Source organism: Pagrus major, chromosome 8 (assembly GCF_040436345.1).
Source record: "Pagrus major chromosome 8, Pma_NU_1.0".
NCBI lineage: Eukaryota > Metazoa > Chordata > Actinopteri > Spariformes > Sparidae > Pagrus > Pagrus major.
Genome location: NC_133222.1, coordinates 20,820,393 through 20,847,828, shown reverse-complemented (window position 1 = coordinate 20,847,828; position 27,436 = coordinate 20,820,393). Strand labels below are relative to the sequence as shown.

Here is a 27,436-nt window from a genome sequence, read left to right as displayed (position 1 = left end):
AGAAGAAGAAGAGAATGTAGGTCCAAACTGCTGATGGATACAGTATCAGGATATATTTACAGCAGAGGACGATAAGGCATGAGTAACATCTGAAAAAAATGTATCAATATCAGAATATCAATGTTTAAAGAAGAAAAACAGTCATGTTTTGAGAGCAAACATAGTGGGTGTTTTATTTAATATCTAATATTTACCTTGAGCACAGAGTCCTCATAAACTGTGAGAATTCCATCAGCTGTCCCAACCAGCAAGTAATTCTTTCTTTGGCTGAAAAGAAAAAAAACAAAACAAAAAAAATGCGATTTTAAATAGGTTGAAGAGTCAGCATAATTATCTGACTTCAAATGTTCACAAATGTTAAATGTTACACATGGATCTCCAAGAAGATTTACACAAAATGTAAACTGTGAATTTAGTAGCTCTAAATCAAGAAATCAAATTACCAAAACTGGAATGTATCTGTATGAAAATGCTGCAGAGCATTAGTTTTATTTAATAAGAGGCCATGAACAGCCATAAAGAGCTGTGGATAACATCAGTATTAAAAGGAGAGGTCTGTACATTTTTACCTCAGGATGCCACAAACCGTAACCTGACTTGTTATCTAGCAAACATGATCAAACAACAGCAGTTATCTAGTACCATGTTTTAATAGTCCTTCATGTTCAAGACCAAATTTAGTCCAATATTTGGCAAAATTACCAGCTTGTGATACTGAAAGCTGCATTGTGACACAATGCCGATGTTAGTCAGGACACTTGGTTGGTCGGCTCATTTAAATCTTTGGCCAGATTCATGAGATATTCATCATCCTCAGAGAATGATTATCTAAATATTAAGCAGACCCTCTGATTCACAATATCCTCTAGCACCACTGTTAGATCGAGATGCCCACTTCACAAGAGATCTGTAAAATCATTTGTAGGATAAAAATTAACTTTGTACATGTATATTCATGGTTCTCAGAAAATGGAAACCAATGTTTATGTGAGCCCCTAACTTGTGCTAGTGAGACCAGAAAATCAATTTGTTTTTGTTATTAACGTAATACAGTTAATATAATACATGAGAATAGTTTAATGCACCAATTAATAAAGTAAAAAGGAAAGTGTAGCAGCAAGACATTAAATCCTCCATGAGTGTACAGTCGCATCAGGTTTTAGTGTTTTGTTACACTTACGTGCGTCGAGGGTGCACATGGAAGTACAATGAGGTGACAGCATCTTTGACTCTCTGCAGGTGGTGCCACATAGACATGTCCTCAGTGCTGATGACCACTAAGGAGCCCGATTGTGTGCCTGCCACCAGCCAATCACAGGCCTCGTCAGGGATTTGGACAGTCACAAGACACAAGACAGGACTGGTGTCAATCTCCTGCAGGAGTGAGAAAAACAAACATAAAAGGAGAACATGTTGCAATTAAACACTGGGATTCACGCACTCAGCGTTTTCAATACCGTGCAGCTACAGCTACACAGAATTTCAAGGCAAGTTTCAAGTCAAAATCAAGTACATATCCAGTGTTGTTGGTACCTGTGTAGTAACTTTGTTGGTGTCTAGGTCCACAGCTGTGACGGAGCCCAGTCGCTGGGTGCTGCTGCCTCCACCCAGCCAGGCTCTGTGGCTGATCAAGGAGCCGTCACTGCTGCCGGAGCTCACAGTGAAGCACTCAGCATTGAACGCCCGGGGAACCACCAACTCCCTCATCAGGCACAACATCTCCCCTGAATTTAATCTATCGAATACCTGCGCACATCACAGGACACAGGATATAGTCTAAATACAGAACTTCTTTACAGCTTATCTCTACATTGCTCTGCCTTCTTCGACTATCTCAGTAAAATGAAAGCAGCAGCAGCGCCCTCTAAACACAGATACATATTCTTCAGGTCCTGACCTGAGCTGAGGTGGGTCGAGCTTGAGGGCTGTCCCTCAAACAGTCCTTCATGAGGGCCTGGAAGCCCGGCCAAGGTGAGCAACCGTAGTGTTTTACTGGATCTGCGTACAAAACAGGGAACATGCCACTCATGATTACAATTGTAAGCACAGCAGAAACAAGTGAACAATTTTGTGTAATTAACATGGTTTCGTCCTCTTACAATTATGATTTGTGTGCTGCAGTTTGAGAATAGATCAATCCAGAATTAATTTTCTTTGTTAAATGTGATTCTGTATCTAAGTGAACTGACACAATTAAGAAAAGAAAAAGTTTTCTATACAATGATTAATTAAAAAAGTGTGATCTCATAATATCTCCTAAAAATCACAATTCTCAAAATGTGGTACAAGAAACATGTGCAGTATGCAAGCTCCCTCTAGTGGAACGTAGAGGAATCCCAGATTAAATTTTTTTTTAATAAAAATACAGTATAATACTATTAAAATACTGCAGAAAAAAAACTTCAAATGGGACTCCAAACAGTAATGTTGATGGCAATGAACAGAGCACAAGTGCTACTTAAGCACCACAGCTGGAGCATCCAAAACACCTGATGACAGTAGCGCAAAACAGTTGAGTAGACAGCTGAGTAGGCCGACGCTACTGTATTTTAGAGTCAGTAATGATTGTGGTACTTGAAGAATACTTTCTGAGGTGGAACTGAAACATTACAAGCATCAGCACTAAAAAGGATAGTGGCTCATCATCAGTTGTAATGTGAGTTAATATCTGGTTACAGATTTGATGTTTAAGCTTCAGGGAAGAACTTTTTATTTATTACCTGGCAGTTTTCCCTGCACTGCGACCTCATCGAACTCACTGGGGAACTTCATGCCGTCAGAGATTCGCTCACCACAGGTCAGCAGGTCGTAGAGCAGCAGGCCGAAAGAGAACACATCCGCCTGCTGGTTGTAGATCACATTACCTCGGGCGACCTCTGGTGCCCGGAAACCTGCCAGACATACAGTCATTAATTTCAAGCTTGGCATGACCTTAAATATAATCAGGATGTGAGCTCAAGGTTTGCAGAGGTGTCTGACCTGGTGTTCCCTCGGAGCTCCTCACTCCCATGCTGCAGCAGTACTGAGCGATGCCATAGTCTGTGATCTTGGCGATTATCTCCGAGTCCGTCTTCAGGTTGAACAGAAGCACATTGTGGGGCTTCAGATCCCGATAAATGATCATGGATGAGTGGAGGTACCTGCTCACACAGATGAAGCAAATTTTCACATTTTTAACACCATAGTTTTCCAAATTTGAATCTGATTTAGAGGATTAGTTTGGTGTTAAATATGAGTCATAAACTGTTTGGTTGATTGTGTTTACCACAATTAAAGATGCTATGCTTAAACTATGCTTCCATAAATTCTATAGAAAAAAAGGTTGGACAGGCTAGACAAGACAAGAAATGTCACAGTATCATCCCAAACTCTCTACCTGAGTCCGTCGGCCACCTGCAGGGCGATTCTGTGCTGAAGTTTTTGGTTCAGGCTGCCGTTTTCGTGTTCAAACAAGGAATCCAGTGAGCCTCGCAGAGCCAGCTCCATCACCAGGACCTGCGGAGATGAGCCGGCTGCCAGGAGACCTACCAGGCTGGGGTGACGGAGGCGACCCAACACCACCAACTCCTGGAGAGAAACAGACCAGGACAGAAGTGATGTAAAGGAAAGATCGTGGCAGTAAACTACAGGTTAGAAAAAGCTGGTGTTCACAAAAATCCTTTCAGTTTCTTTATTTTAGGTTGTCAGTGGTACCTGTCTAAGGAGTCTGTAGATGTAAAGCTCAGATGCATGCTTGTTGAATATTTTCACAGCTACTTCTTCATTTTTGTAGACACCTCGATAGACGGTCCCAAAGCCACCATCCCCTGAAAACAAAAAGTATCATAAAATTTTGTGTTTCATTTAATATTGTTTTTTAGAAAGTTTTTAGGGTTATAATAATATTATAAAATTATAGGGTTTAATGGTCATTTATTAAATGAGATATCATAAAAATGTTTATGTGTGGAAATTAGATAAGCGTACCCAGTCTGTTCTCTTTAGACATGTCTACCTCCAGCTCTTCACTGTCCAGTATTGTTCCTGCAGGCTGATCACTCAGCACCAAGTCAGGAGCGATCTGAGAGATGGGGAGAGTGCAGCGGGGGTCCTCTGAGTTCACCAGCAGAAAATCTGTGATAATAAAATCAATGACATAATAGATAATTGATAGATAACTGGAAAAATGCAGCGCGTAAAAGAGGTGCTACTGAACGTTTCTAGCAACCAAACACAATGCATTTTGAACGAAGTTTCTATGGATTAAAAAAGGAACATTTTTGGCTCCACACTGACAAAACACGTGTTGTTTTTCAGTGTAACTTCTGTACCATTGTCGAAATAGGTAAAGAGGTCCTCGAGCAGAATCTTGCTCCACTCCTGTCCGTCCTCGAAGCTGTAGAGAGCCCACTTCTTCAGCAGAGCCTCACCGCTGCCGTGCATGTCTGTGTTCAGCAGGCCAGGAAACCACTCCTCCAGCAGGGAGTCGATGTGATCCACCACCTGACCCAGCAGCACCCGGCCTGGTGGGAAAAGAGTTAACAATGATGGTCATCATCACGGACATGATCACTACTAGCAACAGTAGCAACATGTTAAGTTTACTTAACTAATAAATTACTGAATTAAACTTCCGGAAATCACAGCAGTCGTCTAAAACATGACTAAAAGTAATCCCCTACAGTGTTTCCCCTACAAAACACTCCTCATGTCACGTAAACAGAGTCATCCCTAGATATTTGGAGTCTGATAAGACCTGAAATTTTAAAAACAATAGCACCTTTTCTTGAAGAGGGCACAGTGATCCTGACGAAGCTGGAGGGGTTCTCCTCCACTGAGGCAGCCTCCACCAGACAGTAGGCCTCTGGGGACCAGCTCAGGTACACGCCTCTCCTCCAGTAGATCCGGTTAGGCCGCATCACTTTTTCTGGATTAAACACAAACCAAGATAACTCATTTTATAAACCACTGGGTAATGGAACAGGGACTGTATCTACTCTATATCTACTTTACCTTTTCCACAAAGCAAATAAGAAGAAAACTCCAGTAAGCGGCTGATCTGGCGAGACCAGTAATCCATGGGGAAGTACGGCATCTCGTACAGACGCACAATCACCTCTGAGTTCTCACAGTGAGGCAGCTCTATCACCGGTCTGTGTTTGGACAAACTGTAAAAGAAGAGAAGAGTGAGTGATAGAGATGGTGAAATATTTGGATATGTTCATTTCCTAAAACAAAACATCTGTAGTTGTACATTTAAACATACCTGCTGGGTACCAGCAGCTGGTCCTCGCCGAAGGGCAGAGCGATCTGAAATTTCTCCAGCAGTTTGAAGAACTGCGTCAGGTGGCTCTTGGGGAAACATTTGGTCTCAAACAGAAACTTCTCCACCATCGAGCGCTGAACAACTCCTTTAGGGTGCTCCCAAAGGCCACAGCTCTTTAATGTCAGTTTCTACACAGAGACACAGACAACACCTGACTCTGTGCACCTGACAGCGCTGACACATTCTTTAATCATTTCATTTCATTTACTTTTAATGATAACACACATAAATCACCGTTGGGCGACATTGTAACCTATAAATTTATCAAATTTGCACAACGAAGAAAACATGATGCCATAAAGAAAGCAACGACAACAAAAAGAAAATTCTAAAGACAGAATGAAAAAAAAATTGTCCACAGGCTTTTATAGGCAATGGAGAGAGACAGAGGAGGTCTAATTTTTCAATCTGAAACTGATTGTTTCTTCAAGCATCTCAGTTAGCCTGAACAAAGACACAAAGCTTGTGTGATTGTCTCTGTGTGTTCACATGAGGCTACCTGGGAGATGATGTGGCACAGCCACTGCGGGTCGATGAAGTAGAGCTCTTGGAGCTGAAGTGCCGGATCGTCAAAGTGCAACAAAACCCCTTCATTGACAGAGAAGGAAACAAAACAGTCAGACAGATATATTGTTGATTCTTCAGACAATATTTAGAACATTAAAGTCATGGTGATATATATATATATATCACATATCATCCTGTTGTCTGCCTGTGACAGGGACACTCTATTCTACTAAAGCTTTATAACAATCATCCATTTCTTTCCATAAAGTTGAAGGTCTGTATGATGTTGAATGTTTCTGACCGGCTTCACTGAGGAAGTGGACAGCGTGAGGCAGCTCAGCTTCCTCCAGCTGCAGCTGACTCTCCTGGATGAGCTGCAGCAGCTCCTGGTGCCTGAGAACGGGGAACTCTGGGGGAACCCTGGTTCTCTCCTGCAGAACGCGGCGCTCCAGCTCCACGTAGCATTCTGGAACCAGCTGGCCCATCACAGGCTGGCCCTGGATCTGTGACATGGAGAGGAGATGAGAGGGTGAGGACATGGGAGAGGAGCAAGAAAGGAAATGTTTACTCAGCTGTTTGAATCAGTTTACCTTAAAGCTGGTGACCTCCCTGGCGATGGCCTTGCGGAGCTTGGTCATGGCGTCCGAGTCCTCACAGACGGAGACCATGTGGTAGTCCCTGATGGCAGGGAAACCCTGGTGGTTCAGCAGCTCCTCTCTGATCTTGGTCAGGCAGGCTTGTAGTTGCAGCTCCTCGCTCACATCGGTGTGTGTTCCCACCAGGATGACCGGGGACAGAGGAGCTACAGCCTGAAGGACAGATGAGCAACGATTTGACAGAAGATGGACAAAAATATGCTTGTTGTCTGAGCTAGGTTAAATTGAGAATGAGGAGGATCTATTTTTGAATCGCTGTCCTGTCTACAAGGACATAAAGGATGAGAACCCAGGAGGGTTGGGCACTTTGTGTGCATAGCATGAAAATTAAAGAAATTAAACGATGCATGTACATAATTTATTTAATTTCAAAGTTAGATGTGATTTCCAAACGTTTTTATATTAGAAACTTTAGACATTTCTAATTAAACAAGTGCAATTAGTCCGTCACTGATGTGTTTTCTAGTGTTTTTATGATGCTATTTTCAAATGAAGCTTACGTTGATTCAGAAAATTGTTGAAACATAATTCTTGTCATTACCACAAATACATTTTTACCTATTTTTTAAAAAAAGTGACATTATAAACTGAATTTTAGACAAAATGACCGGTATGCTCAGTATGTAGTGTAAAATATGTTAATCCTAGAAAGGCTTAACACACATACATACGATCATACACATACTAAGAATGAACATTGTTTTCTCATGCTCTCTCCCATATCCCTATCTCCTATCATCTATCGCAGTAATCAGCAACTTACATCTCTTCAAATAATGGTTTAAGAAATAAATACATTTACATTCTACCAATATAATTTAAAACTTAAACTCATTTGTGATTTTTTTTCTAAATTGCACAACATGATTAACAAACAAATGAGGGTATTCATCACCCCTCTGATCTCAATAGTTCATCATGATAACTCTGTGAATCTTTGGTCTATGACTCACTTTGATGTTGAAGAGCCAGGGTTTGAGGGCGTCCACCTGACTGGCTCCTTTGCTGAGGTTGTACACGACCAGGTAGAGAGCTCTGGAGGTCAGGAAGTGAGGGTGAGAGCCACTGAACTCCTCTCCTCCTGTAAAGGGGGAAACATGACATAACATACACGACTTAAAACATATGAATTATGTACATACTCTGTAATAATCTTGTTTTGTTCCTCATAAGAATGTCTACAACTTGTTCTTTGAAAATTGATTGCTTGGACAAAGACGGAGGACAATGTTCACTTCTGTGCATGTGAAAAACTTCTTTTGATTGTTTTTCTTGCATGTGTACGTGGTCATAAACTGACAACTTGGACCTGAATACGTCAGACACATTTTTGATATGATCTTGGTTACAAAGGGGATTTGGGCTCTAGTACACTGTTTAACACACATCTCTGCAGCTGTCACCTGCTGTAAGGACTGTTGCGTAACGTTAACTGTTATTTGTTGACCAACCTGAGAAGTCCCAGACGTTCAGCACCATCTTCTTCCTGTCCCGTTCCCTGATGGTCCAGTCACGGACGTCGATGCCAGCAATGGTCCGCTTCGAGTTCACCTGGGAGCGCTTCAGCTTCATCAGCTGCTGGATCAGGGTGGTCTTCCCACTGCCTGCGTTCCCCACCACGATGAGCTTCATTCGGTAGTACGGCACCGCCTTCTTCAGCCGCTGCTGCAGAAACCTGGGGAGGGAGGAAAGGAATGGCTGATTTATTCTGAAGTTAGGTTAATTATATTTCTTGTTTTACAAATTCAAGATCATAAAGTGTGGTGAAAATAGAACAAATGTGTGATATTTAAATCTTCCAAAACCAGCCCCTGACCTGACAATGTCTTTGGTCTTGCTGCCAATGAGTTTGAGGTCCAGCTGGAGTTTCAGGCCGTCCAGCGGCAGGTCCCACAGTCTACTCAGTTTACCCATCTCATCAGGGAAGGAGCGCAGGTTTGTGTTACGACTCACATCCAGGGAGGTCAGGCCTTCCAACAGGCCGATCTGTGGGGGGATCTGAACAGAGACGAGACAACCATCAAAAGCAGTGCTCTGTCATTAACACCAGGATATTCTCTACTTTCACAACATTTCATGGTGAACAATGAAAAAAGGGCTGAGATAGCTGAGAAAATCATGTCAAATCTTTTGAAAGGTAACCTATTCTTTACCTCAGTGAGCTTGTTGTCACTCAGGTGGAGTTTCTCCAGTCTGACCCATTTGTAGATCGGTCCACTCAGATCCAGATCTTTGATACAGTTCTGACTGAACATCAGCTCTCTGAGGTTGCTGGACTCCCAGAGTCCCGGTCCAGGCAGAACAGCAATGTTGTTGGTCCTCATGTCGACGGACCTCAAGCTGGACAAAATGAGGTATGAATCAAGTGTTACTAAAACATTTTTCTTTAGTATAAAGCTGAAAACCAAGCTTTAACAGACAGTTAGTGATAATGGTCTGGAAAATTGTATGAATTAGAACTATAGAAAACTAGTTGAGTATCTGACTTACTTTGGGAGATGAAGTATCGCCTCAGAAACTTCCGTGAAATTGTTGTTTGCTAGTTTCAGTGTCGTGATCTTGGATGAGAGATGTGACAGGGAACCTGGAGAAAAACAGTAAAGATCAGACACTTTATAGTACACATATTAACCATTAAGTAGTTGCTTGTTAGCATGCATATTGGTAGCATATTGGCTCTTTATTAGTCATTATAAATCACTTATTCATGCCTTATTCTGCTGAGAAATATATAAAAAAAACAAAAAAAACACAAAACTAAAACTAGTTAATATTGTCCAAATAGCTCTAAATTAAGTCTAACTGTTTCTATTTATTTTTCAATTAAACTGACTGGCCAACAAAGCCAATGTCTTCATTTCTAAAATGCCTTTACAGCTACGTTAACAGTCTGATTCTACTGTGTTTTGGAGGGAATTCTGTTTTGATTAAATATTCTCTCATTAAACCCATTTACTCTGTCTGTCCACATGATCTTCCTCAAGGTCACTTGGTGCTTTAGTGTTTTCCAAAGTACAAATTGGGCAGACAAAGAAGGTACAGAGCTCTTCAGCTGCAGGTTTTGAATCTAATAAACAGTTACTTGAATGGTACTCACAGATTTTGTTCATAGAGACACTGAAAGTTTCCAGTTTGGGGCAGCCGGTCAGGAAGTCTGGAGAAATATTCTCCACACTGTTCTTGCTCACATCCAGCAGCTTGATCTCCGGCAGACAGAGAGGCTCACAAAGCTCAGTTATACTGTTACTGAAAAGAGAAAAAGAAAAACGTCACCACAAATGGAGGCTTGATACTGTTGACATTAAAAATGTGTTTTTATGGAGGAACCTGATTTGACAAAGATGCAAAAGGGCTAAATTTGACCAATACCTTAAAATGACAAGTATGACAAATTATCATGTTTTCAATGCTATTTTCTATTTTCTTATAAACTACTGCATTTAATTGAAAACAAAAAGTCTGCACATGTATCCCCTGATTAACATGACTGCAAACATTTTCTGTATGAAAATAAGAGGTTTGTGCAGCACTGGTGGAGCTGTGTGCTCTCTGAGTGCTTTCTAGTAATGCCTCAGCACAACAGTGATTTATTTAGAAATGTATGTGACGAAACTGAACCAAGATAATGAAGTTGAGCTTATTAAGATTGGATTGCACAACCCTTTTACACAGCAGGAGTCACTGTAAACCCCCGTCAATGTGTTGGCCCATTTAAGGGAAAACACGACAATCACTGGAGATGTGCCAGGCTTTGTGCTGTGCAATAAATTACTGAGTGAAGTGAATTTTATAATTTCATAATTTTCCACATTTCCTCTTTCTGAAATGGGAAAGTCCAGAGAAAAATGTGTTATGTGGTTCTGCTGTTTTTATAGAAACCAACACATCAAAACAGTGACAGTGACATTAATGTGAGTGCGTTCACTTCCTTATAGCGACAATGAAGAGAGTTTCTCATCAGAACTACGAATAATTTGGTGAAAAATCGAAAACAACAATACACGTTCCCTGCTAATGTGTTCAAACCAGCAGCCTACCCTTCCATAAACAGCTCCTCCAGCTGATTCACGGCGCGGCCCAGCTCGTGAGGGAATGTGGTGATTTTGTTGAAAGACAGATTGAGCTGCCGCAGTGATGGGCAGGTGACAGCGGGGTCAAAGGTCAGCAGAGGACCCACACAGTTACGGGAGACGTTCAGCATGCTCAGTGAGAGCAGAGACAGCAGCTCGACTGGCAGCGACTGGAGCTGGTTGCCCTGAAGGTCCAGTCGAGTCAGACTCTTCAAATTCTGTCAAATCAAAAACAAAGAAGCTTCAGCATAGATTTCTTCCAGTCATTTTATATCTTGTTGCTTCAGCACATATCAGAGGGATTACCTGGCAAAGAGCTGAAGGAAACTCCAGCAGACAGTTGTGGCTAAGGTCCAGGCGGAGGAGATGTCCCAGCTGTTGCTGGACGAAGACATCATCCATCAGACAGGACAGAGAGTCCAACTCATTTCCTGACAGGTCCAGCAGGCGGATCCTCTCCTTCTCTTTGGGCAGAGCAGCAGAGTTGTCACCTGATCCAAACACTGAGGAGGAGACGGATCATTAGCTACGGTTTATTATAAGTCAGGAGCTTTCACAATGGCAACAATGATGTGTAGAGAAAGATGTATAATTACAAGACATTGTTGCTCTTTTAAAAAACAAAAAAGGAACTTTTTGCATTGTCAAACTCAAATTGATGTGGAATTACAGGAAAAATAGCAGCATGTTTTGAAACCTTCACTGAACTTTTTAAAAAAACAACCTCCGTTTATTGTCTGTTAGTTAGCAGAATAAGTGACTTGTTAAATCCTGTTAATTTAAGAATCTTGTGAGAGGCCATATTTAAACATTTTAACTGTTTAATTGTCTTTGTAACAAATTGGCTTAACGCGACTGAAAAATAATCTGGTGTGTTGTGTGTCCTGTGGTTGTCTAACACTGTGTGTTTTTGAGGAAGATCCAGATCCAAATGCAGATACATTCTCCAGATGTTAAAACATTTTCTGTCATGAAAGAAGTCTGTTTTCAGAGTGCTTTCTATTATTAATACTTTTTCTTCGATATCCAAAAAACACATCCTACACATGTTTAAGCTTGTATGTAATTACTGCATAAAAGTATATATTCCTTCACGTTCCTGTTATTATTATCCAAGGCATAGTTCTGTATATACAGTTAGATCTACAGAGAATCTGTGTTTTCTTCAGCAGTTTTGGATATTGTTTAAATAACTGGCAGCAAGCTTTTTTTAGTTGACTAACAGTCACTGATTAAATGAACAGTGTGTTCCCCCTTGTTAACTGTCATATGAGAAGCAAGTTACATCATCATCAACATGTGTAGGTCAAACAGAAAAGCAAACAAAGTTTTTTGTGAAGCTATGTTTGACAGAATGAGAATCAAATCGAATCTGATGGAGATACCTTTTTGACCTGAGCCGGTTCTTCCATATCTCCTGTGTACGGACTCACTGTGTTCAGTCTCAGTCTGACCACTCTGGAAAAAGAAAGAAAGGCACAGACACCAGAGAGAAGAAGTGACAGTGAGGGAACAGACGCACATTTAGGTGGGATTTACAGTCTTACTTCTAAGAAAGGGACTGCAAGGAAAGTAAATCTTAAAACTAAACTGCATAAAACAATATCAATATCAGACAAGCATAAAATTTGAAATGTTGATAAAGAGGTCCTACCTCTGCGCTGGCATGTCTGCGACGCCCCTGCTTCCTTTTGAAGGACCCCCCTCTCAACTCTTCTGTCGAGTTATTGTGCGGCTTTGGAGACAAAACCCCTGATAATGAATCACTGCCTACAAAAGGAAAAGGACACATTGAGAGGTGAGGACATCATCATCAGGAGGTAAACTACATTTGATAATCAGGAACGAGCTATGCTATGAATTCCCTCTCAGGTTGAGGTGCACTTCAGGTATGTTAGAAGTCTCGGCATTTTAATTAAACCATTACCATTGATATATAAAAATATTTTCTTTTCTGTTTTCAGCTCCCAGAAAGATGCGTATGAGGAGACATCTATTTACAGACAGTGGAAATGGTCATATTTTTATCATGTGAGGCTTTTAAAGCTACAGTCACTTAAAGAAGACTTTGAACTAAATGATCACACACCAAAGAAACATAAATTACTGGTAAAAACATCACTTCACTATGTAAAAACCAACCAAGACAAATCACAAGCTGTGATGTGATCAGTGTGACTTATTTGATGCGCAACAGGGAGAGTTAGAAAGAGTTAAGATGGATGACATAATGTTAATCAATGAAGTGGAAACATACAAGATGTAACTGTGTGGGATCTGAAGACAATGTTACAGTAAAGAGATTTTACTTGAAGTGAAACAGATTATTGTCCTCAGTTTGGTCTGTAGTAGAAATACATTGTTTGTCAGCACAGCTGTGATTCAGGCGCACAAATCGAATATCAGTTCCACTTCAAGTGTGAACACATTTTCTGCCTTTGTTGGAACAGAGTGTAAAAATAACTTATATAGGTCATACTGTTATTAGTTATTAGTATTAGCTTAAGCCAACATCTGTGAAACTTTACCATCACTCTCCATGTCGTCATTGAAAAACAGGCTGTCGTCCATGGAGACAAAACTGAAGCTGGAGTCGTCGCTCTCTTCAGAAATGTAGCCAGATGTCAGACAGGGGTCAGCCAGAGATCTGGGAGGACCACTGCTGCTCTTGGACCTCTGGAAAGACTGAATGTACCTCGCCAAACTAATACCTTTACCTCGAAGACAGAACACAGTACGTAGAAATGAAAGATTTGGCTGCAAGTAAATATTCATCCCATCTGCTGTTTACTTCTTTCAAATAATTCATCAGCTGTTAAGTCTAGAAAATGTCTGAAAAGACAGAAAAGCATAAACTCTTCCTCACTGTTGTTGTAGCGCAGACTGTGTGTTCTGCCTCTTTCAGCCAGCAGGGGGCTGAGCCAGGCGGCGTCCAGGCGGCCCAGCCTGAAGCCCCCGAGGCAGAGGGCGCTGTTGTTGAGGTCCAGACCCAGACGGCCCAGCAGCTGGATGACCGTGGGTCCGTCGCCCCGCTTCACGCTAACAGCCAGAGCCCTGCGGAGGTGCTGCTCGTGGGCGCCTCGGCTGAGCAGCAGCTCCACGAGCTCAAGGGGTCCGCCTCTCTCACACACCTGGAAAAGATGGCCATGATTGAGTCTGAACTGTTGATTATTTGAATTATTGATTAAGCTATCTATTAGTATGGCTGTGCACCATTTAAAAAAAAATCAACAACTGTTTAGCACCAAGAACTGTCATCAAAAGTCGGGACACATTTGTCGGCTGGTAAAAGGCAGGAAATTAAACATAAACTACTCCAGTTTGTTCCTAATGGTGTCCTGTGGGTTTTGTGACCTCTGACCTGATAGATGAGAGATTCAGTTTTGGTCTTCTTATTGATGTCAGCACCCAGCTCGATCAAACACTCCGCTAACGTCATGTCTCCATCCTCGCATGCTTTTTCCAGCATGCTGTAGTGTAGCTCTGAGTCGCACCACATCTTAGCCAGAGCGAGGCACATCGACTTACGCAGCTGACAGCAGACAGAAGGAGAGAAGAGACTAATCAGTTTATTAAATTACAGTGAAGGTTTACAATATCCGTATAACATAAGAATAAGAAAAAGACAAGTGGTCCTACACGCTTAATCTGAGCAGTATTAAAGCATGTCTGGTATGTCCTGCTCGGCCCTTTTGTACTGCATGTTCCTCTATGTGTACAGTACAGCCTGTGTTTCATCATGACAGCAGATCAAACTGAAATACTCCAGAATCTAGGAAAATGCGGCCCTGTTTATTTTGGAAAATAGCAATTAAAAGAGAAATACTTGTTTGTCTGGAATCTGATCTGTAAATTCAGTTTTTGCAGTCTGTAATGAGAACTCACAGGGTTGTTGCTCTGGTCAGGAGTCTCTTCTCTGAGGTGTTGGAAGATCTGCCTGTCAAAGTCTTCTCTCTGCAGTTCAGCTGCAGCTCCTGAACAGGCATCCAGCATCCTGAGACCCACCTGGAAACCCTGCAGGACACACGACCAGAGACAGATCGGAAGTAAAAAGCACAAAACTATAATCAGTAACAGTCAAGAGAAGTCAAGTCAATATGACTTACAGTATATAGCCTGTAATATCTACAGAATACAACAAAGTCTACACTGCTACGACTGAAGTTCTGAACCAAGACAATTAGCAATCAATCATATCAACATTTAACATTACAAGATAGCATTTCAGAGGTTACTGGCTGGTTTTTAATTCTGAGAAACACTGTAAAATTAAAAGATAAGTACTCAGTTTTAAAGCAGGGCTGCATGATGTGGCGGTCATGATAATACATGACATTTTGACATAATGTGTGTTTGATTCAAAGCAGTTAATGCTGTAATTGGTCACTCGTAAATCATCTTTTTATTTCTATTCATTCTTCACATTTCAGTGGTAGGTAGTGGTGTCTAGTCATCTTGCTGCTAATTCCTGACAAACTGTCAACAATACAATTTAAGGATAACCTTTTGCATGATAAAAGATGGGAAACAAATATTTAACATGTATTGTGGTCAAACAGAATAAAAAAACAAGACTTTTCTTGATTTAAAAAAAAGGGAATGCAGCAGTCACATTGATTTTCTACGTGTTCTATCACTGAGGTCACCTTCAGGAGCATCTCAGAGTCTTCTTTGTACTGGACGAGTGAGGCGACCACAACCGAGGCCAGAACAGGTACGATCATCCTCGACAGCTTCTTCTTAGATACGAGGTAGTTGAGCAGGGTGAGACCCCAGTAGTGTATCTCTGGAGGAAGTTTGGAAGTTAGTGAAGGAGGTATGATTTGACCATTTTAACATTGAAATCATGATATTTTAACTGCTCAGATAAGGGAATGTTTCCATAATTAATAATTCCACTAACCCTATTCCACGAATCAGTGGTGTCTTAGTCAAAGAAATGTTGCATTTTACTTTTCCTCTGAAACTCTTACTTCCTACTTTCAAACCTGCTTTTATGGACCTAACCTCAAGAAGGGAACAAAATGGAGCAATTACTAATAACTGACATATTATTTTTGTGTCAATTAAATAATTAGTCAGTTGTACCAAGATTATCATTGTAGAGGCAAGACTTGTCCTGCTGCAAATTCTGTTTAAGACACTCATGATTCATCATGAATTATCAATTATCAATCACCAATTAAAAATCATCAATTATGATGAGGTTTAGCTGATTTTTCCTCTCCATTGCAATCATGAAACTGACAAAAATCAAATTTTTGTTCCTCTCTTTCAGGGCTATTTTTCAAAAATAACTATATGCCTACCTCGTTCCTGTGGGAACATCTGTAGTGTATGCAGCACTGTGTCTATCGCCCCCTGCTGGCAGAGCAAGTCCACTGCACCGGAGCAGTCAGCCAGAGCAGAGAGCACCTTCAGACCAGACTTCTGTATGAGGGAGCTGCTGATGAACTGCACATAAACACAAACAGCACTGAGTATCAGGCTGGTTGAAGCTCTTCATACTCTGTCTGCGTCTAAATAACAAATATTGTTTGAATATAGTACAATTTCAAAGTGCTGTGGGTTATTACATGGCAGACGTGAGTCTCAAGCAAGTCCCAAGTCATTTTTTCCTTGGGCAAGTTAAGTCAAGTTGAGTCCTTAGTCAAGTCACCCAGTTGAATTTGTGTTGTTCTTTCTTCTTTTATTTTGGACATAAAAAGATGTCCCATCTTCAAATGGATTATATCTACTTCTATGACAAAACTCTTTGTATGGTGAAAAAAGAAGTTAAATAGCATAGATACTATGGTTAATTATTGGCTTTTGACTTTCCCACTGACATGTGATGCTTCTTTTCTTGTTCCTCCCCTTTACAGAAGCTGTTTTTGTCCCTGTTTTGAATCCTGCCCTCGGGCAGTGGGGTACCAAACAGCCACATGGGAAAAAAAGAACATGCTCAGCATTCATTCGTACCATCAAGTCAACTGGCAAATTCTTTTTAGAAATGTAATTACACCGTTCCGATGTTCTGGTTGCGGGAGAGGCTACTGTATAATTTCTGCAATGAATGGATGGACTGTTGTTTAATTTATGTAATGAGTGAGAACTATATGTACTGGCTGAGTATTTGTACACTGCTTCTCTTTTATGAGCAAAACAAAATCTTTACCTTCTACCCTCCTGTATTTTTTTTGGGGGGGGGGGGGGGGGGGGGGGGTTATATCATTTTGATTTTAATGTATTTTGTATGGTGAGATTTTTTTAAAAAGCGTGTAAAGACAAAAAAGTATCAAACAGTGAAAAGACTGACAGAAAATGTAAAGAATTAGAGAGATATTTCAGGGTTTCTCAGTGCTTCCGTACCCTGTTGAGAACCTCCAGGTAGAGGGTGTGAGCTCCTTCCACCACACACTGGTTTTTCAGGACCTTCAACGACACATCGGCCATGTCAGGATCTGAGACCGAGGCGCCGTTCTCCCTCAAACTTCTGTCTGAGAATCCACAAACACCAAGGAAAGATGTGAAGACAAAGAGGCAAGCAAACTTACACACACAGACAAAACTGCTCTGTTACATTCAATAATCTAATCAGGAGTGTTAACAGTGCAATGCTGGGAGCAAAGGAAGGGTAAACTGCAACCACATTCCCCTGAAGCAGCTTTGAATTCCCCTGCTGAACAAAGAAAATGTATAGTTGCTCTGCCATACATAGTGGAGAAATTATTTTCTGAGTGAGCATTGTAAAATCAAGTGCATCCACCTTTGTTGAGGTTTGTCTTGTTTTTATGCACACCACACAGACAGACAATAACACATACTGTACATGGACTGATGAACTTCCTGGTAAGTATGAATGATAAAATCTCAGAACTGTACTTGTTCCTTGATTTGATGCAGGAAGAATTGCAATGTAATGGTTATTGTTACAGCTGCATAAATAGATTTTTATTGGCCACTTTGAGGCTGCAGATTTCCAAACAAACTGAAAGACAGAAACTAGTCTATTGCAGTTTCTTGAGGAACATTATTAACATTCATTTAGACTGTTGCTTCTGTCCACCAAATGAATCCAAGCCAAATAGTTTCATCTGCTGTCCCACTTCCTTCACCGGATAGTTAAACTTAGCAAACTTTGTCTGTTTGATGTTTGGTGCTGGGCAGGGAGTGTACAGGGTTTATTAGAGCTTGTTTACTGCTGGAAACGATGTGAGGCTGATCCAGAAAGCACTTGTGGTGAAAATCCAAAACAGTGTTTAGTGGATCTTTTTAGTTTCTTCTTACTGGAGGAACAAACTTGGTATTTAGCAAGAACAGAAATGGTCACAAAGGGAGTGATAGAAAAAGATAACGCTGTCATCAAAATAACTTCACCATCAAAAACCTAAACGAAAAGATCAGCACAAAACCAACATTGATTGTCAAGTCAACTCTGGGCCATTCATAAACATGACAGAAGGAGCATTTCTATGTAAGTGAAAGTAGAAAATACACATTAGTGTACCTGGGCAGAGAAAGACCAGGCTGGCCTTCAAAGCCTCCAGCTGAACATCTGGCTCGAAGTTGTGGATCTTCATGGTGCTGAGTATCTGACTCATGGCCATGTTCAACTCATCTAGATTGGCTGTCCTAAAGGCAAAAAGAAACAGGTTTGACTCAAAAATGAAATATCAATGTTATGATATTTTGATAAGTCAGCAAACAAAAGAGCGGCACACAAATGTGGAAAGCAACAGTGCACTCCTCAGCGTGCCTGTTTTTCCCATTCTGACTTCCTTTTTCTAAATCCAACAAATGAGTCATAGAATGGGAACTATTTGTGCTCACCTTCCCTGGAAGAGCAAACTGAGCAGTTTACAGGCGCTGATGGAAACTTCAGCTGACGTTGAATGTCTCTTCATCATCTCCACTAGGTTGACATGGAGGCCACTGGACAGCAGCAGAGAACACATTTTACCTGCAAAAAGAGAATAGCAGACATTCACTGTATGAGCCAACAAAACAGTATTTATATATATGGTTGCATCTGCACAGATTTCTAGATAAATGGGGTCTTACTACATCAGCATCTTTCAGAAAGCTCCACTGAATCAGAGTATATGGAATCACATCTAGAATGAACTTTCTCACACTGTACTGTGTATTTTCTTGATGATGGTGTTGGTATGGTATGGTGTGGTTTTACTAATCATTTTGCAACCAAACACGTTGAAGATAACATGAAAAAAAACACAAAAACTATAAAGCTTCCTAAAAAAGAGAGGTGCTGCAGATTCAGGTGATAATTCTCTCTGGGCTCATCACTCATTTCATATGCATTATTATGATAAAATACCAGTTATAAGTGTGTACTGTTGAAGACTCACTGTTGTGTGTGATGAGTGTGGCTATGGCACTGGTAGCAGCTTCAAACACACTGGGAGAGGAGGAGTGGAGCAACATAGCTGCCATTAACTGTCTGTGAACAGGAGTCCTGGAAACCATATCCGAAAAATGTAAATATATTATTATTATATCATCAGACATTTTAATATATTTCTCAAACATCCCTTGTGACGTGTACAAGTGTAAATTATGCTGACCACTGAAATCTGATTGCCTTCATTTTCTTAAGTCTAATAGAAGTCAAAGATCATTTTTCATTTCTTTTGTCTGGATTTTCTTTGTCTGCTAAGAAAATGTGACAACTGACTACAGATATTTTAACCTTTCACAAACTGGAATATGTGCTTCAGAGTAAGGAAGTCCAGATGTAATAACACATATGTGGAGGGTGTGAGTGTGTTCAGTATTTCAATGTTTCAGTGTGTACCTCTCATCTTGCTCCTCCTCTGAACTGCTCACTCCAGCTCCGTGTAGTAATAGATTGTGAATGGCCCAGCTTGCAGCTTCCTAATGCAGCAGAATTATATGATTAAAATGATTCTATGTAAAATATTTGCTGTATTTGAGGACCAGCAGAAGCTAGACTGACCTGAACGGCTGGTTCAGCAGCATGGAGATCCAGTGCCATGCAACAGGCCTCCATCCAGCCCAGGCCCATGTCCTCCACCTCCTCCTTACCCCTGTTCTCCTCCTCCTCCCCTTCCTCCAAACCCTGCTCGGCCACCGCTTTGTTCTGCACGATGGTTGCAGCTGACGGAAGGAGACATCATGGTACAATTATTATACTGTACAAGATCTGATTTAACCATCAGATTACATTCACAGACTATGTGAGTCTTCTGTTCTTCGGAAGAGTCGCAGTCAAGTTAAAAACTATTAGTTTGTTCAGTTTAACTCTGCAAGATCTTCAGGATAGAAGTGTTTTGTGGTAGAGACTAAAGACTACAAACAGTCACATTTAAAATTTACACATGGGGTTTAAACAAGAAGAGATGAGCGTGTGTTTAGATTGGGGAGCGGCTACTTTTTCATGCCAAAGAAAGCCAGAAAATCAGTAGGGACAACAGCGCCAACAATTATTTATGTTAAGTTTCCAAGTGGTATTGTTGTTGCCGCAGCTGTTGCAAAGACAACTGGATCGTTTCTGTTTTCCTCAGAGTCGCAAATAACGACAACACAGGACAAAACGTGAGGTTATTCCATCATTTAGACTGTAACAGAAATAGATCACCAGTTAACCTTTCCTTTCCCGGGTGACCGTGCGCTCCATAACAGACAAAATTGCATAGTGATCGCGAGGTTTATGGGGGACCAAAGTAATGAAGTAATTTAATTAAATGCTTATTCAGAGTTACCTATAGATCTATTGCACAGCCTGGAAACTATAAGTTTAGTAAGCTATTCGTGTTCATTATTCAACACTCTGGAGACACAAGTTGTAGGCACATGACTGACAACTTGAGGGAATCAAACAGCAGGCCCTCTATAAATAAAATGTGCTGTTTTTGTACCTGGATATAATTTCTCTTCTTGTGTGCACAGTGTTGGGTCAAGGCATTGTTCTGTTGTTTCTATCACTAATCCATCTTTGTGGATATAAATAAATGGGTTAAATATAGTATGTGAGTGTTTGTGTGTCCTCACTGAGATCAGCCAGGCAGGAAAGAGCAGCAGCTTGCAGCTTGGCATTGTCTGGGAAAGTCTGACAGGCTCTCACTGCGACCCTCTGGACGCCGTTCAGTACCAGGATGCTGTAGTAACTCTCTACAAGATAACACAGAACAAACACGACCCGGATTAAGCTGATGTCTCCACTGACCTCTTCAATCTTAATCTGCCAATTTGAAAACACATTCACTTATCAGGATGAATAAAATCCAAACACTGCTGGACAGATAGTGAGGATTCATTGATTTCACAAAGACTGTTATCATTAACGACCTTCGATAACTGAGGAGATACTCCAAAGTTGTTCATTGACAGTGCATTAAAGAGCAATTCCACTTATTTTACAGATTCAAGTGTGTTTACAGGTCTTGGAGAGTAAGACAGTGAAAGTGGCGGAAGAAAAAACTTAACTTATCCACAAATGCAACTAAAAACGTCTCATATTGGAAGAAAGCAGGCATATTAAAATGAGTCTTAAATATGAATTAATAATTAATAAAGGTTGTAATTTTGAACATTTGACCACTGGCTCTGACCTAATGTAAAGTTCTTGAACAGGCAGCAGGCCATCTCCTGCAACTCCTCCACCTCAGGGAAGGCGTCCATGGCGGCAATGATCATGCTGTAGCAGCGAGCACCTCCTGACATCAACATCTCCACGTTACTGCCTGGAGGAGACAAGATAATAAACTCAGAGCATCTGTGATCTCTGCTTTTTGCTTTTCAAACATCAACCTTCATGTTTTGGCTGGATTTGATTATTTCAGTCTGCGATCAATATATGAAGTGATATTGCAGGTTTATACAGTACAACACAGCATGTCAGTTGGGTATGTACTGATTGGCAGTCACAACTATACTATATTATTAGGTTCCTAAACCAAAAAAGGTTTGTGTAGCAAATTCAAAATGGTAATAAGAAAGAAGAAGAAAAACAGCAAATAAAAGAAAAACAGGAAGGTCAGAGAAGAGTGATTTCTCCAAATAGCCTGGAATCCCCCCATGACCGTGATAAATTATACATCTGTGGAAAAACACGGATTAAAGTGGAAAAAGTTCATGCCTGAAACTTTGTCTCTTTTCTTCATCTGCGGCTGTACTTTTCATGCAGAAATCATGCAGCTAATTAGAATTTCAGTGCAGAGCAAAGTCTCTGTTTGTTCAGTCATTTCTGATGTTCATCCAGCTTTAACTGAAATAAAAGTAATAGTTGTCATCTGCAGAAAAAATACATGACATGGCGCCTGGTCAGCCACAGGCTTTTAATACAGACGGAAAATCTACTTCTTGCAGACACAAACAGATCGATATGTGATCAAGCTTCTTTCTGCACAAAACAAGGAACACTATTTTGATCTGGAAAAAAAAGCCGGGATGGCCGGTTTTTCCATCTGATATTCATCTGTGCAGCATATTTAATAGCCAGCAAGGAACAAGACATTGTAGTGCAGAAATGACAACTGTAGTAAGTATGTAAGTGTATTACATAACTGTAAAACAACCTATTTTAGGTTGTTTATAACCAAATGGAAGTGATCAAAAATGCATTTATATTGCTTTTAATTGTATTTTTTATTATTGTAAAGCACTTTGTGATTTTGTATCTGTGAGAGGTGCTACAAATAAACGTATTTAAATATCTTTTTTTAATATTCGTCCATCAATTCAATGACTAAATGTACAATAAATGCCCAAAATCTGTGCTAGCCTTTTAACTTATGCATAGCTAGCAGAACTGTACAAACTCACATCAAACCTTTCTTTTCTTAAACATCCTTTCCAGTGAAGCCAGAACAATGTACTCCTCATAATACAAAGATTACAAATACACAAGCCCTCCCTGAACTCTGATAACTGCATTAGTATTCCAATAATTAAGATTACATTTTCATGGAAATTATGGAACACTCCAAGCCAGTTATCTGTTATATCACAATGCCCTTGCGAGCAAGCAAACAGACATAGTACACGAGGAGTTGCTGTGTTCTCCACCATCAGGGAATTTCCATCAGGATTTGACCATTTCGACACACACCACCTTCTGTCCGACAAACAACTGTTCTGCAAAACATCTCCCATGGTTACTAGCGTTGGTGGTGGCTATAATCTAATTTTCATCAAGACTGTTTAAAAAGCGTTACAGTGACATCATGGTCCGGTGATGATGCTTGAAATAGACCGTGTGAGATGAAGAAAGAGTTGATGTGTTGATGTTTAATGTGCCTCCTTCATGATCAACATGTGGTGTAACACATCAAGCATTACATTAGTAGAGTGAGAGCACACATTCCTAGACCTCTCCACTAACAGAGATCTAAACTGAATCCGACCCTCATCGGACTGAGGTTCAGATTTACTCTGTAGTTTGCAAATACACACTACGTTCAATCAAGATCAATCAACCAATCAGAAATCAATATATGGCAGGACTCATAGTGCTGACATTTTAGCCCCAGGTAGTTAAATTCATACTCTAATTGTTGTCTTTCCCTCTTAGACCTCATAAATATATTAAGGTGTAATGAGGTCTTACCAGGACGAGCCAGTGGGAGCAGCACCTTCATGGCCTGCAGAAGCAGTTCGGAGCTGTCTGAGAACGTCTGAAGAGCCGCCAGAACCACAACATGATCCTGGTTCTCCACAAACTCTACGAGGTGGTCATCACTTACTGGAGACACAGACACAAAAGATATATTCAGCTGGTGTATACACAAGCATTTAGAAGGATGTGATTGCAAAGCTAGCTAAAATGCTGGTGGTTGACACACATATTAACATGCTATCAATAGGCACGTTATCTGGCTAATGATAGTGTATTAGCAGTTTCGTATGCTAACATTACCTGTGCTCTGAGATGGATGATAATTTTAGCATTTTGGAGGCTAAGTGAGTTATTCTTACATGTGCTCTGAGCATGTGTTGCAAGCATCAAATTCATAATGACTGTATATTTACAAAAAACAATAAAGTTCATCAGTTTGAACATTAAAAATCCGGTCTTTGTACTGTTTTCAATCAAATATAGGTCATAAAGTATTTAAAAACCTGTTGCTTTGTTTCCATTTTACACAGCGTCCCAACATTTTGGAATTAGGCAGGCTGTTTTTTCTTCTTTAAGTGGTAAGAAATAAATAATAGTAAAGCTTCACTCTATGTAAAGAGCATTTTAGCCTCACAGGACTCCAGGCATGGCTATGACATGGCTATTACGCTACACAAAAGTTAAATAAGTCCAACTATTTGTTCTGAAACAAAATACAGAATCAGAAAACATCTAAAATGTATTTCCCTAGGATTGGCTGGGGTAAACCTCTACAAGCTAGTATATATAAGGTTAGAGTCTGCTCACCTCTCTCCAGGAGGAACTGCAGAGCTATACAGCCGTGGAGCTGCACCTCTTCACTCGTAGGGAACGTCTTCATCGCCTCCACCACCAGGCCAAACACATCCTCCTCCTCCTCCTCCAGCACCAGCAGAGGAACCATTTCTTCATAAACATGAATTAAACAAGCATAAAAAACACATCCCGCACCTAAACAACCATCTGACCATTACAAAGAACAATTTATTCATCCAACAAATGAGCCATTTTAAAGTCAAACAATTGCAGATATGAAAGTGTTTTTTGGGGGGGATTCTGTAAATATTTTCTTTAAAAATGCTACTGAGAGTCAGAGGCAGGAAGTATTGGGTTTGCTTGATTATTGTGTTTGGCAGTGCAGCTACTGACAATGTACTTTCACAGACAAATCAAAGCATTCTGCAGACCATGTGATTTACTTTTTAGTCTAACCTCTGCTTTTGTCTGAAGCTTGTCATTGCACAAAGCGTGATGAAATACCGGCCATCGCACATTATATTGTAAATGAGCATAAACAAGAGGTTTGAGATTAAAATGTTGCTCTAAAAAATGCAAAAAGACACTTAGTGTTATTAAAGTGGCCTTTGAAAAGAACCCCTACATACTACAATAAAAAGTACTCGACATGCACAGATTGATAGCCAGACTGTAGTTCTTTTATTCATAACTGATTTGGTTTTAACATTTTTCTCTTCTTCCTTCCTAAAATGCTATTTAATTCAAATACCTTCAAGATTCCTTTTGTATTGCTTTGATAACACTTATGCAGCACAACATAAATCTTATTCCAATCAGATGTAGAATCAACCTTTGGGAACTGTGAGATTGTTTTTAGCTGTGGATCACAGAAAACGGTATTTAAATGACTTTCAATCTTCAAGCGCTTGTACTCTATACTATATGTACTATATGTAGCAGGAGTGAGGCCCTGATGTGTTGTAGTATGTATGCTGTGTGATTGTGTACCTGATCTGAGCAGGAGAGCCAGAGCTCTGAGTCCAGCCATCGTCACTTTGCAGTCTGCTCTGTACTGAGATAGTACCTTCAGGATCTGCCTGGAAAACAAAAATTGAGGGCAAAAATTAACCAGGAATGTGGACAAGTCACTTTAACCATTTTCCTATCTACAAGCCAGGTCCTAACTTTTGCACACATAAAGCAGTTGTAAACTTCAAGCTGATTTACAGACCTGCATATCATTAGGTTAAAGAATTTGTTTTATTACTTCTTACTGTCTAAGCACACTTGTAAAAGCACTACTGCAAACACTAGTACTAGAAATAGGGGAAACATGGCTTAAATCAAGAACTGAAAAAGTAAAACAGTCTGGTGTAACACAAAGTGATTTGGAGATGAAAATGTGAGACACAATATAAAGGAACTGAAAAGAAAAAAAAAGAAGGTAAAACTGACATTGCGTGACAATATAATTTGACTATATCCAGTTACTTACATCGAACAGGAACTGAAAATTTAAAATGACATCTGTACAATCTGAACCTGAAACATCTGAGAGCCAAATCAAACCATCTATTAATCTATTAAAAATGGGTTTATAAAGGGTACATGAGCGTCCTGCTCTAATGTATAATGACAAAGACTTATAGTTGCATGCTCCTGTTTAGCAGGTGTAATGTTTACTAAGTTCACAAGTTTAATATGTTAGCTTTCGGTAATTAGCACTAAACACTAAGTACAGCTGAGACTAATGGGAATATCAGTGTCTGCTCCGCAATAAATCTAATAGTTGTAGAGATGTTTGGATCAAGGTGGTGGACTGACCACCCAACAGCATTTCCATCTCTACAGCCATCTTGCTAACAACTAATTGCAAATGAAAATATTGACATTGCTTTGCCCTAGTTGGGGTCAAAATGTGCACCACAACTTCAGAAAGATACAGCGTGTAGTAGATGTATTAACATATGTAATTACTGACCAAATCCATGGCTTCTTTTGAACATGAATGCTATGTAATCTAATCAACTATGTCTGTGTGACATAGTCATGTGACACGAGCCATTAGGGGCATATGACAAGAAAATGGATTCACTCTTTCACAATTAAAAAATAGCGCATCACTGCTACTGTGCAGCACCCAGTAAGTATGTCTTTACTTACTGGTGCACTCCCAGTACCTCCCAGTCCTTGGCTGCCTTCAGAGGTCTGGTCAGAGAGTCCAGCGTACCGGGGCATATTTCAATCAGCCGACACAGCAATGACCAGCCCACCTGTAGGAAAAATATTACACCATGACACACTTGAAATCAAACAACCAACAAATAGAGAAAAGTAGTCATTCCTGAACAGATGAAGGAAGTAAACCTGACAAATGATCCACTAGTGAAAGTGCGCCTTAACCTGCAGATGATTTTCCAAAGAGTCGTTTATGATTACATGAGTCTCACTATTTGACTTTCATTTTGTGCATAGCTGCAATCTCAGCTCTGATAAGCTGCAGTATACAGTAGTCACGAGACGCCATAAACATGCTGGATCAGGCACAGGCATGTCAGCTGTGGAAGACTGTCTCAGCAGGTGATGCTGTTCAACACTTGTGTGTTTACATGAGGACTACACACTAATCAGTCTCTTTTTTTTTTTTTGATGCTTTTTCTCTGTTTCAGGCAGACAAAGTTCAAGATTTTTTGTGAAAGGATAACTAAAGTACACAGTCAAAGGTTTATGAGGTACCTGCTGGACTCCTCGGCTGTGGATGTAGGATGACAGCACCACCATGAGGGGGACGTGGACATCTTTGTCTTCAAACAGTTCAGCTGCTGCATCAAAGAACAACAGATAAGAAGACATGATGTGACAAGTTAGCTTTGAAGAAAGGGACGCAATGTTTCACTTTCATTATTCATTTCTATTTTTAAATGCGAATAGCAAGGCTTGAAGACCAGTCTAGCAATAACACGGACTCACTTCTAAGGGTGTAGCTGTCTTTTTTGCATTGACAAGTATTGTTAAAATGAGCAGCACTCAATCACACTGATAGAAGACTTAAGACACTAAAAAAAGGAAGATTGAATTGACAAGTGGCAATTCAGTTGTTTAAAAGAGAGCATCTTGACGTTTTCTGATTATATCTGTGTATGGCCATGCCACAAAATAAAGATTTTAATTACATAAAACTACATTAATATTATCAAAAAGTGTACATGAGTATTGAACGTTAACTATGCACGATGATAAACTGAGGTGTAGATGTTGATTTTTTTTTGTTGGATTAAACCACCTCTACCAAAGTAATAATGAATTAATGCGACTAAAGTCTAAAACATCTGGATCTCTACGTGTCATATCTTTATCTGCAGACTAATAACTTCTTCATGGGTTGAGTGTAGGGCATGAACAGGAAAAGTAAAATAAAATTTACAAAAGGAAATTGGAAAGTCCCAGAAATATACTGAAACTCTTTATCTGTGGATAGGAAACCCCACCAGACAGGTGAAACTTCTTTCATGCCAAACGGATCAGTAATGAAGTTATTAAG

The 27,436-nt window shown here is 40.2% G+C and overlaps 1 protein-coding gene across 1 annotated transcript in view; it reads right to left on the bottom strand.

The window, feature by feature from the left end:
* The window catches only part of lrrk2 (leucine-rich repeat kinase 2), a 31,493-nt gene that overhangs the window by 2,959 nt on the left and 1,098 nt on the right, over positions 1–27,436 (bottom strand). The window contains exons 2-46 of the mRNA XM_073472917.1: positions 26,632–26,717; positions 26,059–26,168; positions 24,904–24,992; positions 23,926–24,063; positions 23,110–23,244; positions 21,113–21,244; positions 20,553–20,672; positions 19,498–19,658; positions 19,336–19,415; positions 18,890–18,996; positions 18,351–18,480; positions 18,028–18,152; positions 16,890–17,017; positions 15,848–15,992; positions 15,185–15,324; positions 14,424–14,552; positions 13,900–14,070; positions 13,405–13,669; positions 13,067–13,255; positions 12,193–12,308; positions 11,924–11,996; positions 10,845–11,041; positions 10,506–10,756; positions 9,566–9,714; positions 8,959–9,052; positions 8,622–8,808; positions 8,285–8,466; positions 7,920–8,143; positions 7,422–7,549; positions 6,403–6,621; positions 6,114–6,315; positions 5,805–5,893; positions 5,246–5,433; positions 4,993–5,147; positions 4,760–4,906; positions 4,311–4,502; positions 3,967–4,113; positions 3,694–3,806; positions 3,377–3,567; positions 2,980–3,140; positions 2,721–2,891; positions 1,898–1,998; positions 1,534–1,746; positions 1,181–1,374; positions 195–267 (exon numbers count right to left, since the gene is read on the bottom strand). Of these exons, the coding sequence (XP_073329018.1) occupies positions 195–267; positions 1,181–1,374; positions 1,534–1,746; positions 1,898–1,998; positions 2,721–2,891; positions 2,980–3,140; positions 3,377–3,567; positions 3,694–3,806; positions 3,967–4,113; positions 4,311–4,502; positions 4,760–4,906; positions 4,993–5,147; positions 5,246–5,433; positions 5,805–5,893; positions 6,114–6,315; positions 6,403–6,621; positions 7,422–7,549; positions 7,920–8,143; positions 8,285–8,466; positions 8,622–8,808; positions 8,959–9,052; positions 9,566–9,714; positions 10,506–10,756; positions 10,845–11,041; positions 11,924–11,996; positions 12,193–12,308; positions 13,067–13,255; positions 13,405–13,669; positions 13,900–14,070; positions 14,424–14,552; positions 15,185–15,324; positions 15,848–15,992; positions 16,890–17,017; positions 18,028–18,152; positions 18,351–18,480; positions 18,890–18,996; positions 19,336–19,415; positions 19,498–19,658; positions 20,553–20,672; positions 21,113–21,244; positions 23,110–23,244; positions 23,926–24,063; positions 24,904–24,992; positions 26,059–26,168; positions 26,632–26,717 (6,737 nt within the window). The remainder of the gene's footprint in view (positions 1–194; positions 268–1,180; positions 1,375–1,533; positions 1,747–1,897; positions 1,999–2,720; positions 2,892–2,979; positions 3,141–3,376; positions 3,568–3,693; positions 3,807–3,966; positions 4,114–4,310; positions 4,503–4,759; positions 4,907–4,992; positions 5,148–5,245; positions 5,434–5,804; positions 5,894–6,113; positions 6,316–6,402; positions 6,622–7,421; positions 7,550–7,919; positions 8,144–8,284; positions 8,467–8,621; positions 8,809–8,958; positions 9,053–9,565; positions 9,715–10,505; positions 10,757–10,844; positions 11,042–11,923; positions 11,997–12,192; positions 12,309–13,066; positions 13,256–13,404; positions 13,670–13,899; positions 14,071–14,423; positions 14,553–15,184; positions 15,325–15,847; positions 15,993–16,889; positions 17,018–18,027; positions 18,153–18,350; positions 18,481–18,889; positions 18,997–19,335; positions 19,416–19,497; positions 19,659–20,552; positions 20,673–21,112; positions 21,245–23,109; positions 23,245–23,925; positions 24,064–24,903; positions 24,993–26,058; positions 26,169–26,631; positions 26,718–27,436) is intronic.